The sequence below is a fragment of the Oryza sativa genome, chromosome 4 (assembly GCF_034140825.1).
Source record: "Oryza sativa Japonica Group chromosome 4, ASM3414082v1".
NCBI lineage: Eukaryota > Viridiplantae > Streptophyta > Magnoliopsida > Poales > Poaceae > Oryza > Oryza sativa.
Genome location: NC_089038.1, coordinates 18,421,004 through 18,437,329, shown reverse-complemented (window position 1 = coordinate 18,437,329; position 16,326 = coordinate 18,421,004). Strand labels below are relative to the sequence as shown.

Sequence of the window (16,326 nt, the reverse complement as noted above, 5' to 3'; positions counted from 1 at the left end):
CGCTACACCATCAAGCTTCGGGTTGCCATTTCGTTGCCACCTCGGACTGCAGTGCTGCCGCCCGTGGTCCACCTTCACTTGTTGTTGCAGTGTTGAGACGCGCCCTCCTCAGCATAGCTTCATCGCCGTGCTCATCGAGCCATCGAACCCTTGCATGGCAGAGGTGTGGCTCGATCGAGGCCGAGGCCATCATGTTCGGCGCCGTCTTCTGCACCAGACAGGCGTGAGCGCCAAGGACATTGGCGTACTCGTCGTCAACTGCAGCCTGTGTTCAACCCGACGTCGTCCCTGTTCGCCATAGCTGTGAACCACTACAAGTTCGATCCAGGGCAACATCACCAGCTACAACCAGGACAGGATGGGCTGCAGGCTGCAGCGCCGGCCTGCTCTCCATCGAAGTCGCCAACTGTCTCTTCCGGATGGGCAGCGTGGCGATCCTGCTGTCCAACAAGCGATCGAAGAAGAAGAGATCCAAGTACGAGCTGGTGCACACGGTGAGAACTCACAAGGGCGGCGACGACAGCAGGAGGATGGCGATGGCACGTCGGGAGTCTCGCTGTCCAAGGACCTCATAGCAGTCGCCGGCAACGCGCTGAAGATGAACATCACCACGCTGTGTCCCCTCGTCCTGCCACTATCCGAGCAGCTGCTGCACTAGCTTCGCGTCGACGCTAATCGGCAAGAAGCTGCTCAAGATGAAGAAGATCAAGCCAGCGCCGCCCGCCTCTCTCCCCCGACCATCGCCCATCTACCCGTGGAAGTCCGATTGGGGCTGCCGCTTTCCATCTTCCTCACGCCAGTCCAGCGCCAGCTGCCGCTTCCACGAGCACGGGAGGACGAGGCACGACCAGTGAGCTTGACAGGCCGGCCCCCGCTGCGCAGGCTTGCAGCCGCCGGCGCGCGGCTCATTCTCGGCCTCTGCTAGTGCGCGGGGCTCCTTCACAGCCTCCGACCCGAGAGAGATACAGAGAGGTGTAAGGGGAATAAGTAAGTTAGAGGGGAGAGAGACTATGACACATGGACCCATTGATTTTTTTTAATAAAAAATTAACTGACTGGATTGCCATGTAGAACCAAAACCACTCCGGATTATGGCAGGGGGATATTTGTCCGGTTTCAATAGTTGGGGGATAATTCGATCGACCATAATAGTTTAGGGGATAATTTGTACTTTTCTTTGTGTGAATTATGTGCGATGATGATTTAACGTGGTTGCAATTTAGAAGCTCTAAAATTTTATAAATTATAAACCTATAAATAATATAGCCGGATTACATGATATTTAAATTTAATAATTATTAGTGGATGATGATGTGGCATATTGTTAGTGGATTACAATGTGATATCTTTGTATGTTAAGTTTTAGGATTTAGTGATTGTAAATTTACAGAAAGAGATGATTTGCACTAAAGCTGTGTTTAGATCTAGGGGTGAAAAGTTTTAGCATGTCACATCAGATATATAGACACACATTTAAAGCATTAAACGTAGGCTAATAACAAAACAAATTACAGATTCCGTCTGTAAACTGCGAGACGAATTTATTAATCTTAATTAATTCATCATTTGCAAATATTTATTGTAGCACCACATTGTCAAAGCATGGAGCAATTTAGCTTAAAAGATTTGTCTCGCAATTTACACGAAATCTGTGTAATTAGTATTTTTCTATATTTAATACTTCATGCATATGTACAAACATTTGATGTGATAGAGTGGAAAGTTTTTGCGTGGTAAATAAACATGGTGAAAAATCGTGGGATTGATGCAAAGATGACTTAGACCGTCGAAGAATTTTGTTGGATCATCTTCCTGGAAATGGTCACCGGTGACTTTAATATCAAAGTAATTGTGCATCTATTCGTGGATGACGTATTGATTTTGAGTGCAAGTAAAAAGCGGCGTCTAAATTATCTGTGTGCTAAATCGATGGATAACTTAATTTTGCAGTCAGGAGTGCGCTCGAGAAAGGCAATGAAAATAACAATATCTCGTTCTAACGAAGATTTACGTTGCCCTAATTAATTCACTTGTATAAGATTTTCTTCATTCTTTTTACATCAAACGGAATCATATAAAATGCGCTCCAACATACTACTACAGAAGTCGTTTTTCCATATGGTCGAAAACACATTTTTGCGTGAACGGAGATCCGCTTGTAACATAAGGTCTGAAAAAATGTCATTTTCCCATGCGGGCTGCGCACCCGCACGTAAAAATCCTATTTCTACGTGTGGGTGCTTATGTCGTCCGCACTAAAATAAAATTCTAAAAAAATTAAAAGTAAGAAAACCTTAGAATCCTGGCGGATCGAGCCATTGCGGGGCCAGCGCCCGCGGATCCGGCCATCACGTGCCCAGTGGCGGCGGATCCGCCTGCCGGCCGTCGCAGGGGCTAGTGCCCGTGGATCTGGCCAATGAGGGCCCGGCAGCGGCCGATTACGGCCGTCGCGGGGCTGGAGGCGGCAGATCTGGCCGCTCGCAGCCGCTTCTTCCCGAGCCTATTACTGTCACGCGCTGCCATTCCTGAGCCCACCGCACATTTCCCGGCCAGGCCCGGCCTCTCCAAAGCCCGCAGTCGCTGCTCCCGGACGTTGCTCCCCGAGCACGTGACCGTTGCCAACGCCGTCGCTGCCCCCGCTGTCACCGGGAATGTCGTTGGGAAGTGAGGATGAGAGCAGGTTAGAATGAGTGGAGGGGAGGAAGTGAGGAGAAGATAATGGAGAGAGATGGGAGAAGAGATTTTTCTCTTTTTGTTGAATAGATTGAGAGGGAAAGAGGAGGAAGATTAGACTTGCAGGCGGGTCTTTAAGAGGCATGGGTCTCTTAAGTGGCCTGCCTGCGAAAATATATTACTTTCGCGTGCGGGCCTGTTAAGACGCCCATATACGAAAATTGATTTTTTTTTCAATACATGTCCGTATGCGAAAATGGAGGTCGATTTCTGCAGACGCGGTCAATTATGATCCATTTGCAACCTAACGTGGGCCTCTTTTAGGAAAATTGTTTATGTAGTAGTGCCAGTTGTTGAAATAAATAAAAAATTCACGTCACACTCAACCTCTTGTTAAATTTTAATCCATATGCTTGTTGAGTTGCCTCCCGTAGTTTTTCTTGCTCTCTAATAAGATGCTTTGGTCTAAACGTGGGATTCTTTGTTAAAACGTCATGTCATTTAGACATGGCCATATTGTTCAGAAATGTCGTTCTATATGTCCATGTCTAACCCGATAATTAACCAATTTCTGAACATTATTGGAATATTTCCATGGGCAAAGAGAGCAAGGGGGCATTCATAAAGATTTCGGGTCAACCCATTATAGCGACCTTTGCGGAAATATATAGTACATGCGAAGACTTGGTACGAATCGTTGGATCTTTTTGTTTTATTGTACTTTTGTGGTGAACGACACATCCAAGATGATTCATGGATGCTAGCGGCTACGCTTGCCTTCATATATATACGAGCAGTCGTCGAACTGTATGAGGTGCACACAACTAGGCAATCACCTCGCAAAAAAGAAAAGTACACCACCAGAAAGAAATTAACCATGCCTGCTTGCCATAGAGGGCGAACAATGCTATGGCTCGCCATAGCGTTCGCTTCTTTGGAGCTCGGCCTCATCACCGGCGGTGCAGTGGCGGAATGCCCGGACACCAAGTGCGGCAGCGTGGACATCCCTTACCCATTCAGCATCGGCCCAGGCCGCTGCGCCATGCCTGGATTTGAGCTAGCCTGCAAGAACTCCAGGCCGTTCCTCGGAGATTTCGAGGTCGTCAACATCTCCCTTCAGCTCAGTCAGCTCCGGGTGCTGAATAAGATATCTTCTTTCTGCTACAATCCTGCATCTAAGTTGATGGAACCAAATACATTTCAGAGTGACTTGGACACTCCGTTCATGTTGTCCGACACCGGCAACAAGTTCACCGTCATCGGGTGCCGAACACTGGCATATATTGCCGATAAGGACAACGTGGGCAAGCTCATGAGCGGGTGCGTGTCCGCCTGCCGGCGAGGTGACGTGACGAGCGCCACCAACGGTACCTGCTCTGGGGTAGGCTGCTGCCAGACAACCATCCCCAAGGGCCTCCCTTATTACCAGGTCTTCTTCGACCAAGCCTTCAACACGTCGGACTCGATCTACAACGCCACCCTATGCAGTTACGCTGTGCTCATGGATTCGTCCGACTTCAAGTTCTCAACAAGCTACTTGACTTCGCCGGAGTTTAACACCTCCTACGGCGGCCGGGCGCCAATGCTACTGGATTGGGCTATCCGAACTGTGAACAACTGTGACGAAGCACAAAAAAATCTCACGTTATACGCGTGTAAAAGTGACAAGAGCGAGTGCTTCAATTCCTCCAATGGACCAGGCTATATATGCAATTGCACAAACGGGTACCAAGGAAATCCTTATCGACAGGATGGTTGCCAAGGTAAAATTCCTTCTAATCTCATCATAGCTAGAATTTTAAAATTACGATTACCCTAAGTCTTTCTTGAAAGCTACTAGTGAGTAGATTTATAATGCAAGTGATGATTGATCGACAATACATTAATTTGTTTGGGCTTTAAAGTACTTTCTCCATCTTGTACTTTATAAATATGCAATAACCTTTTTCCATAATGCCACTGCACTAGTCTTGCTAGTAATGTATATATACTACACCATCCGTTTCATATTATAAGTCGCTTTGACTTTGGTCAAAGATAAACTTCTCCAAGTTTAACCTAGTTTGTACAAAAAGTAATTAATAACATTCCCAACACAAGACAAATATATTATAAAAATATATTTAATTATTGATTTAATGAAATAATTTGGTGTGTAGTTATTTATAAACTTAGTTAAACTTAGAATAGTTTGACGAGGTGGGCACCACCCGCTGCACGTCCTCATCAGCGCCAAGTAGGAGGACGAGGTGGGCACCGATGCGAGGCGCTTGACGCGGGCCACATCATCGCGGGCGGAGTAGCAGCCGCCGCGTGCTCTGGTACAAGTCCGACAATGTTGCGCCGTCGCCGCCGGAGAAATCCATCGCCGCGGTGGTCGGACTTGTCGCGTGAGCTCGAAATTGGGAAGGGGAGATCTGACATGTGGGCCGAGGATCTGACATGTGCACCGGATAAAGAGGGTATTGGGATCCGTTGGTACGAGGATCGACGTAGTATGACATCAAGCAAACAGAAGATAAGGGTGTCTGTCGACGGGGGATACCCGTAGACCGGATAAAGAGGGTATTGGGATCCGTTGGTACGAGGATCGATGTAGTATGACATCAAGCAAACAGAAGATAAGGGTGTCTGTCGACGGGGGATACCCGTAGACCGGATAAAAAGGTATTGGGATCCGTTGGTACGAGGATCGACGTAGTACGACATCAAGCAAATAGAAGATAAGGATTATACTGGTTCAGGCCCCTTGGTAGGTAATAGCCATAATCCAATTGGTATGGAATTATATGATGGAAACCACAGATTACAAAGAGAATAGCAGAACTCGATGATATCGACGAGATCATAGTCAAGTTGGTCCGACTAGATCTCCCGGCGACTTGGCTCCTGCACGCTCCGACTCCGTAGGCTGTGGTGGGTGTGTTGGCGGTAATATTCGATGCCTTCGGTCCTGCCCAGGGGTCCCTTATATACCGCGGGTCAGTTGATCTCCAAGTAGGACTCGAAGATATCGGACCCCTCACGATATGGTGACCCAGTCTTGTCCGAGTAGAACTCCTTTCATCTGTAGATACCATCCCTATCACGTGATAGATTTCCTTAATATATACGGAAACTATCCGTACACGCGCGGGTATACCGTATCAGTATACAACGTACATCCAAGGATAGAGGGTATATCTTATTCGTAACCCTGATAGTGTCCTACAGCTAAATCCATGAAGTCACGGCGTCCTATAGTAAAATTTGCCTTAGTAAAAATAGATTTTCGTAAGCAGTTCTCAATGAGCCGACATAAAAAATAAATTTCAGCCTACATAAAAGACATGGTCCTCCTCCCAATTGTATATGTCTTATCCTCAGCCTCTCATCCCTCTCCTCTCTCACTCCCTCTCGATCCCTCCTCCCTCCTTTCCTCCTTTCCTAACTCAGGGCAGCGCCGGGCGGGCAGATCCTGGCAGGACTAAGTGACCTTAACCATATCTTTTCTCTCACGGCGTCACGCGAACGGACAGCGACTACGGGTGGTGGGGTCGCACGGGCCACCGGCGGCGGATTTCAAGCACGAACCACAAATGGCCAGGTTGCGCAGGCCTCTGGTGGCGGATCTCGATAGTGGGTTACTGACAGCGGATCTCGAGCATGGGGCCACAGATGCGCGGGGTTGCGCGGGGCACCGGCGGCAGATCTCCAGTGCACATTGTGGGAGGTGGGGTTGTGTGGGCCACCATCGATGGGAACTCGAGCGTGGGTTGTGGGTGCCGGGGTCAAACAGGCCACTGGTGGCAGGAGGTCGAGTGCGGGTTGCGAGCGGTGGATTCGGTGGAGTTATTTTTGGGAATTTATTTATTTTTCCTAGAAAATCATTTTCGTTGGTGGTTGGCTTAATGTTGCCGCCTGCAAAAGTCAATTTTTTTTGACGGTCCACTTAACCTTGCTGCCAGTAAAAATAGATTTTTTATCGCAGATGAAGCCCGCATATGCAGATAGTGTATTTTCTCTGGCCTTTGGTCGTAGGTGGTTTAGTCTAGCCGTCATCCAAGATTGATTTTGGTCATCAGAAAAAAAAAACTATTGTTTAGTAGTGTTAAGCTGACTACGGTGTTAGTTTCTAAATTTTGTGGTCTCATTCTGATTTGCCCCCTAATTAACCGCGAATTGTATGGTTTCGCTATACTCTTCAGTCCTTATCTTCAATATAACACCAGCAATTTACCATGGGACTTTTTTTAAGGGGCAATTGCGCATTTGACCCTCTTTTGAAAGCTAACTATCAATTTGACCCTTTTTTATCAACTTTGCTTATTTGGCCCTTCTTATCAAATCCGAAGATATGGTATGCCCTATTCTGTTAAGGGCATCTAATGACGTTAACTGAAGCACAAAATGTTCCTTCTTCCCTTAATCATTTGACCCTATTATATGTGGGACCCACCCATCAATTCTCTCTTCTCGTCTTCTCCTCTTTTCTCTTTTCTCTCTTCTCCTCTCCTCCACAGCTCCACTCGCAGGGAGAAGGCGGCGAGCGTCTAGAGGGTGAGCCGGCACCGGCCAGCAGCTGTGGAAAACCGCCCTGTCGTCGCCCCTCCCTCCCCGGATCTAGCCGTCACAGCTCCATCGGCGGGCTTGCCGCCTTCCTTCCTTCGTGCATGCCGGCGGTGCCTCCTCTTCCTGCTGGCGCCGCGGCCTCCTCCCTCCTTCCGCATGCCTATCGCCACCGCCGTCTTTTCCCTCTTTCCACATGCCTGCGCCGGCGCCGATGCTGCCTCCTTCCGTCCTCCGTGCGCCGGCGGCGCCGCTTCTTCCCTCCAGCACGGCTCCCTTCCCTACCTTCTCCGACGCCGACGCCGCCTCACCCGACTGTGCGCGCAGCTTCACCACGCGCCGGCGCTGCCACCGCCGTCGAAGAGGCTCGGCGCTGCTGCTCCCTTCCTTCGTGATCTGACGCAGGCACGGAACCCTCCGTCCGTTTCTCACCGCCGCCGTTCCTTCCCTTCACTAGCGTGCGCCGGCCTGGATCGCCTCCACACGCTTCCCGCCGCCGCCACCCCTGCGTCCACAAGCGGGCACCGGTGCGGATCCCCTCCGCGCGCTTCCTGCCGGCACCATCCCCTTCCTCCCTTAAGACACCAAGCGCCGGTGCCGCAACTCGCCAGCAGGAGAGAGAGAGATACATATGTGGATAGGGTTTGGGATGGATATGGTTTCCTGAAGGATATTTTGGCATTATGAAATTTAATTATAATTATTTCATTCTTTTAAACCAAATCTTAATGGTGTAGTGGAAACAGGGTTAGACGGAAGAGGGTCTAACAGGGTAAAAACAGGGTTAGATGGAAGACGGAACAGGGTAAAAACAGGGTCCGCATGCAAAAGTCGATTTTCGCAAGAGGGCCTTTTAAGGTGTCGTATGTGGAAATGGAGGTCGATTTTTTCAGACGCGGGCATTTATGGTCCCGTCTGCAATACAACGAGTGTCTCGTCTAGAAAAATCGTTTCTGTAGTAGCGCTTGTGCACTCGCGGTGCACTTTAATATAATAGAATTTCGGTGCGGTTAGACATTTACAGGTATTCTTGGTCCATTTAAGCATGTATTATGGGGCACATTTGTTGCGTTACAGTATAATCATGAAAAATAAACAGTCACGAATTGCATTACAGTACACAAAAATTCATTCATTTGTTGTGCTGGTTTTCCTTTTCTTTTTCCATGCATGTGGACAGGCGGCGCCACAACATTTTTTCGACTCACCATCTGACTTTGATGATGATTCACATAAAAACATATGCGGAGAAACAATCAAGGTCAAAACTAAATAAACCTAACATAGTACTGTGGAAAAATCTAAACTGTTGTATTCTGATGTTTTCTGATCTATTACATCGACCCTCTCATGGGGTATATATAGGAGTACATAGGGGATAGAGACTTGGAGTACAATACAAGTAAGAGTAGATTTATCTCTAGGATTCTATCTCTAGGACTCTATCTTATCTCTTGGATTCTATCTCTAGGATATATCTTATCTCTATAATTTGTATTTGACTCTTATCTCTAACTAACATATTATACTTCTAACATTCCCCCTCAGTCGTAACGGGAGCGAAGCGAACGATTGCGACTGGATTTAAAATCTTCTATTTCTTCATCTTTTTCTCCATCTTTTTCGACTCACTATCATCGATTGCATCTCTGATGGACGGTCCTCCACCTGGTGCCTGCGTCCCCTTCTGTGTCGTCCCTTGACTCTCCTCTATTCCCTCCCGCAGTCATAGCGGGAGTGTCATGGACGATAGCGATGACACGGACGCTTGGACTGGAGTTTCTGTAGATGATTCTTGTTGTAGACATTCGTCGATATAGCCGATCATGTAGTAGCCGTGGTTGTCGGTGTAGCCGCATATAGCCGAAGGCGAAAAAAAAAATTACACCATGGTGTGAAGACGAAACTGCAATTGTTAGCATCTTGCACCTTGTAGATGTCAGATGATGCCATTAGAGACGTCTTGCATATGTCAGAGGACGTCGTTGGCGATGAGGCCACCATTTTGGTTGTTCCTTTTGTGCCGTGTAGTGGTCACCATAATAGTGATGCCGAGTTGATGCAGTTGTTGTCGTCGTAGATGACGTGATCGATGCCGTCGTTGGTGACGCGGTCGTTGCCGTCGTAGAGGATGCGGTCGATGTCGTCGATGAAGCGTCTTGCAGATTAATCTATCAGAGGACGCGAGGTGTCCATCTATGTGGACGAGTCGGCAGCGGCAAGTTGATGAAGACCACTGATGATGTAGAATCGGCGAAGACGATCGTCCTGGAGAGCTCGGCGGCTTGACTTGGACTCCGCGAAGACGTCACAGATGATCGGCCGGTGTCTTGATGCAGGTGTGCAGCACAGGCGTGTGCACATGTTGGCGACGAACAGCATCAGGCCCTTGCTTCTTGTGAAGTAGCCGATGCAGATCGATCCATGGACGAGGCCGGATGGTATGATGCTTGTTGACGTTGTCTGCTCCTGTAACACCTGCCGCATTGCTCCTGACGATCATATGGTTTTCTGTGGCTAGCTAATAGATCTAAAACTAATTATTGGAAAACGCATCTAATGATATGCAGTAAACTAATCTGTAAATGATTGGAGATGCTAGCTAGCAAATGCGGTGCGGTGCCCCAGTGAGAAATTGATCTCATCTCCCTGGGGCAGCGTGGATGGAACCTAGCTGGAACCGAGGATCGATCGACGTTTGTCTACAGCTCTGATACCATGTGGAAAAATCTAAACTGTTATATTCTGATGTTTTCTGATCTATTACATCGACCATCTCATGGGGTATATATAGGAGTACATAGGGGATAGAGACTTAGAGTACAATACAAGTAAGAGTAGATTTATCTCTAGGATTCTATCTCTAGGACTCTATCTTATCTCTAGGATTCTATCTCTAGGATATATCTTATCTCTATAATTTATATTTGACTCTTATCTCTAACTAACATATTATACATCCAATGAAAAAGTGGACCAATAATTTCTCCATCAGAGGAAAATTAAAGTATGCATGAATGCCCACTGGTGATCGCTGGTGCTAACAAAGTTATAGGCAAAATAAGTTCATTTTTTCAATCAATTAGCGGGCCTCATCTCCATAGTCCTGCTAGAGGATTTGAAAAGCTATATCAGGAAGCCGAAGCCAAAGACCAAACAAATCGATCGAGGCAGCAGGTGTTTTTCAGTTACGTATATATACATATCTATCTATCTATCTATCTATCTATCTATCTATCTATCTATCTATCTATCTATCTATCTATCTATCTATCTATCTATCTTTATATACTAAAAGTCCATTAAACTCCCTACAAACGCTCCTACGTTGACATGTAGCACTCCTACAAACGCTCATATACCGCCACGTGGCACTTTCATTTAAACCGGTGGACCCAATATTTTAACCTATTAAATTATTAATTTTCACCACTAAATCTTATATTGAAGAAAAAAATATGTATGTTTCCTCTCCGTTCACACGTTCACCTAATACGTTTCAAAAAGAAAAAAAATATGTTTGCACATGTATGTACGTACTCCCTCCGTCCCTTTCCATCTCTCCTATTTCCTATTTTCTAGCTAACAACCAATACATACTATAAAATTTTAATTAGATAGCTAAATATTCTCTTAGTATATATGCTTCTATATAAAAAATTATAATACGTCACTTAGATCTATATATCCTTAATCTTCAGTGGGAACTCAGAAAAAAATTATTGGGACATCAATTGGATATATATACCCTTCCTTTTGAGTGGCGAGCCCATAAAAAATATATTTGGGCACTACACCTACAAATTATTTAATTATATATTGATATATTAATTAACATGACATGAATTATTTATTATTATTACTGAAAGTCCATTAAACGTCCTACTAATGCTCCCAAGCTGCCACGTGGCTTTCTATAAACTTTCCTAAGCCACCACGTGATGCTCTTATAAAATAAAGTAAATATAAGAGATTTTGAGAAAAATATTGTCTTACCCAAACCGATGTACCATATTTTAAACTATTATATCTATATCTTAATAAAAAAAACCTATCGATCAATAAGACTGCCAAAGTCTCTATATACAACGCACGTATTTACTTCCCTCCTCAGAAGCTGTCGCCTCTTTTTTTTTTGCCCCGTACGGCAATTAAGTAAATCATAGGAAAAAAGAAAATCTTAAAAAATACCGCTGAAAAAATAACCACCTTATTTTTAAAAATAAAATTGGTGGACTCATTAATTTGTACCAACTTAATTGTTCAGTGGCGAACCCATAAAAAATTATGTTGGCACTACACATACAAATTATTTAATTATTGATTAATATATTAATTAATATGACATAAATTATCTATTATTATATACTAAAATTTCATTAAATGTCCTATAAACTCTCTCAAGATACCACATGGCTTTCTATGAATGTTCCTAAGCCACCACATGATGCTCTAATAAACTAAAGTAAATATAAGAGATTCTGAGAAAAAAAATCGTATTACCCAAACCTGTGTACCTTATTTTAAACTATTAGATCTATATCTTAAAAAGATTATTGATTGATAAGACCGTCAGATTTCATATGTACAATGCACGTATCCACTTCCCTCCTCATGGACGAGCATGTATCCACTTTCCTCCTCACGGACGAGACGAGCCCATAGGTTGTCGCCTCTTTTTCTCCATACGGCAATTAAGTTAACCACTGAATAAAAGAAAATCCTAAAAATTACCGCTGACAAAATAACCACCTTTTTTAAAAAATACAATTGGTGGACACATTACTATGTACCACTAAACATGTGACGACTTTCTACCAACTTAATTATTTCTCTCATCGTGTATATGAGGTCAAATAGGTAAAGCTAAATCAATCCACAAAGGTACAAATAAATCCGTCTACGAATTAAGCTCTTTTTAATTACTATCTTCTACCTAAAATGGATCATATAATTTTATAGGAAATAAGGAGGAATGAAAAAAATACTAAGAAGCCCAACAGGGGGTATTTTGCCCTCATTAAATAAGTTTCATTAAATAGGGGTAGTTGGAGAATTATAAGGTGGTTAAAGTAATATTGGGTAAAAATTAAATGAGAGATGGTTGGATGGTACGAGTAGTATTTATAATCCCTGATAATCTACCATAAAATTTAAATCCTTCGATTTATGGATGGAGGTAGGAGAAGCAAACAAGAGTAAGTGGGTATGTCTTAATTTAATAAATTAGATAAAGATATCATATTACCACATTTTTAATAAAAAATTTCTTAAACTAATATATCCTAATATCTAAAAAACATCTTTAGTATAAAAAATATATTATGGTTTTAATTAATATGATATTTTTTTAAAAAAATCTAAACACATGTAATATAAATTATAGTTTCATATGAACCAGCTCCATTCTTGCGACATATTACGACATGATTCAAGTAATTTTAGTTTACAATTTGTAACAACCTATCCTCTATAACAACACAGCCCAGCTCATCCAACTAGTACGCCCACTTTCAAATATCACCCCACTTACACTTTTGTTCTCACTTTGTGTAAAATAGTTAGCCCGAAAATGATATAGTTGAAGGGACAATGACTTACAAGTTGGTTGTACTCAAGCACACACAATGTTTATGAGCAACATAGGTCACATTTTTTTAAAAAAAAAACAAAGGCCACATTCTAAGAGAAGTAGGATGTCACAGACAACCGTCAAATGTCCCAACGTCCTCGTCGGTCCAACTTACCTGCATAGGTACGCATGCATGTAGACAAATGTCTAAAACCATGCCCCCCTCTTGGCCTCTTAGCGCACGTCCGTATGTCCAATGAACGAAACCAACTTTCAAAACAATCCCTAACAAATTATTGATAAATGCAGATATTTAAAAGTAAAAAAAGATGTATTTTTCAAAAAGAACCTATACATAAACATCATAACAAAATTTCAAACACCACTAAGTAAAAGTGTCTGCGCATATACGCGGGCTACCTTCCTACTTGGTAAATAAACTGTAGACCTGTAGTTGATATCGATGATGGCTAATGAAAGTAACGTCGATGGGTTTCAATCGCCGCGCTGATTAAAGATGAAGAGCGATCGGAGCCTGGTCGATTGGAGTGGGCCGATTCGTCGCCAATAAATCAGGATGTACTGACTGGAGCGGCCAGTGCGTTGCTGGCGAATTAGTCGATCTCATGCGCCGCGTTTCCTATCAGCTTTGCGTCCGCATCTGTTCTCTACCGTATAAAGAAGTTATTAGGATCATTTCCATCTGTGTTCTGTTATTAATACTCCATTCGTCTCAAATTATAGTCACCCCTTTTTAAAAAAAAATCAAACTCGATAGTTTTAACTAATAATCGTACTAACTATATCTATAATAAGTATGCATATTATGCATGTTATATCTCTAAATTCATATTTAAAATACTTTTATGCGATGCTAATTTCATATTTATTGGGATCATAGAAAGAAATAAAATACTAGTCAAAGTATATTATTGAATACTGTGTAAAAAAATTATAGGTATTATAATTTGAGGTAGAGGGAGTAGGATGTAAGATTGGTCATTAATTTAAAGAAAAAGAGTTTTGGATTTGTCAATATTAGGTGGAAACACTCACGGTGGTGGTAAGATGGGCTGGCCGCGGACAGCGAACAGAAAAGCGAACAGAAAACGACGAAAAGGCGCGCCACAGAAAAAAAACGCATTTTCTGTTTTCTTCTTTTCCTTCCACGCCATGGGAAAAGATCGACGTTTCATTTTTATTGTTTTTTCTGATCAGATATTTGTTCTAATTGTATTATTATTTTTTTGAAAAAGTTTCAGTGATATCAGTATTTTTTTTAAGAATTACACAGTATAATACAGACACACAACACATGCACACTCACCCCTATAAACGTACTCATGCAAACCCTACCCCTATGAGCAACTTCGAAGACAGAGCCGGCAAATCCATCTTGGAGTATTTTTTTTAATCTTTAGTAAAATTTATGCACTAAATTTTCAAATTATAGATATAATTCTTTGTAAATTTAGATATACAAAATTTACATATATAAAGTTTCTCTCTATATAGAAAGTGTATACATAGAAATTTTCCTAGTAAATTGTTCATTTAAAAAAAATCTGTCAACATTTTATTATTTCTAGTAAAATTTACGCACTAAACTTTCTAACTACAGATGGAATTTCTACATAAAGTTTACACAAAGTATATATATGGCATGCGTGTGGGATACATGTAGTCAATTTTGTCTACTATTATAATCTGACGGTTACATCCATGTCAATAACAAAGGGAATACTAATATTAAACGCATGGTGTGAAATTAGTCTGTGTAGTACGATAAATTGCAAGGGTTTCGACAGAAATTAGCACCACTGAATTCCATTCCACAACATCACGCGTATTTTGTTTTGCAGATATTGATGAGTGCAAGGAACCAAATAAGTATATTTGCTATGGAAAATGCAGAAATAAAGATGGAGGCTCCGACTGTACTTGCCCCTTCGGTACACGAGGCAATGCACACACCGGACCATGCGACGGAGGGCTAGCTATCGGTACACAAAAACTTTTTCAATTAATCTCGCATTGTTTAGATATATATGTTTGAATAAATTATGAAGTTCTTGCATTTATACTAACATGGATCCATATGTTTATCTTTTGTTGTCACTACTTATCGCCTAATTCCTCGTCGATTTATTTGCGTTTAAAATGTTTACCTATCTTGACAGGAATTTGTGCGTCCCTTTTGGTTACTCTAACTATTTTACTTGGGATAGAATGGTTCAGATATAAACAACGAATCATAAGAAAAGACCTCATGAGACAGAGGGAAGAACTCATGAGACAGAGGGAAGAGTATTTTCATCTACGTGGAGGCCAATTGTTAAGAAATATGATGAGCAGAGATAACAACATTCCATTTATGTTGTATGACCGAGATCAAATTGAGTCGGCGACAAATGGGTTCGACAACATGTTAGTAATCGGTCAAGGAGGTCAGGGGACTGTTTATAGGGGATGTATTAATCTTCATCCAGACAACCCTGTTGCAATCAAGAAGTGCAAGGGATTTGATGAGGATAGTTGGGCAGAATTTACAGATGAGCTGCTCATACTTTCTCGAGTCAACCATGAAAACATCGTCAAGCTTCTTGGTTGCTGTCTTCAGTTTGATGTTCCAATTCTTGTCTACGAATTTGTCCAAAATAAGACTTTGTACAATCTAATCCACATCCAAAATGATCCATCCATCAGAACACTGGAGATCCGCCTAAAAGTTGCTGCTGAGTCTGCTGAAGCACTTGCATATCTACACTCATCAGTCGACCACCCTATCATCTTACATGGGGATGTCAAGTCCACCAACATACTACTCAACAAAAATTTTATCGCAAAGGTTTCCGATTTTGGGTGCTCTAAAATTAGGACCGCGGATGAGAACTATGATGTGGTGAAGGGGACAATGGGATATCTAGATCCTGAGTATCTTCGGAACTTCCAGCTCACCGATAAGAGTGATGTTTACAGCTTTGGTATAGTTCTTCTTGAGCTCTTAACCCGGCGAATGCCATTATCCGTGGATAAGGTCAGCCTCGCGTTAATATTTCAAGAGGCCATGAGAGAAGGCCACTTCCTTGAGCTCATAGACGCAGAAATATTGCACGAAGATAACATGGGATTGATAAGTGATCTGGCAACTCTAGCAAGCCAGTGCTTAATAATGACTAGCGAGAGCAGACCAACAATGAGCACGGTTGCAGATGAATTGCGCCGGCGAATGGCGGGACAAGTACAACAAGACCAAGGGGTACTTACAGGTATTAGTTCTTCATTGGCCCTGATAGCAAGTTCCGGTGCAAACACATCGGAGTATTTCACAGGTGAACGATCCACAGATTATTACGACCTTGAGAGGGTGGCCTCAATGAACATAGAATTTGCTAGATGACCGCACAATTACTACATGTTTTGTTGTTCCATTGCGAGTGCTTCTATTTATATGCCAATAACATTTGTCTTACTGTATCTCCATTTATATAGTAGCTATAGATTATGTTTGTTACGTAGTAGTATGTCCCTCT

At 43.0% G+C, this 16,326-nt stretch overlaps 1 protein-coding gene across 1 annotated transcript; it reads left to right on the top strand.

Moving 5' to 3' along the window:
- Positions 1 to 3,550: 3,550 nt before the first annotated feature.
- On the top strand, positions 3,551 to 16,193 carry LOC107277004 (wall-associated receptor kinase 4). Its single transcript, XM_015779326.3, has 3 exons — positions 3,551 to 4,436; positions 14,656 to 14,796; positions 14,974 to 16,193. The coding sequence occupies exons 1-3, from the start codon at positions 3,551 to 3,553 to the stop codon at positions 16,191 to 16,193; spliced, it is 2,247 nt and encodes a 748-aa protein (XP_015634812.1).
- Positions 16,194 to 16,326: the final 133 nt, after the last annotated feature.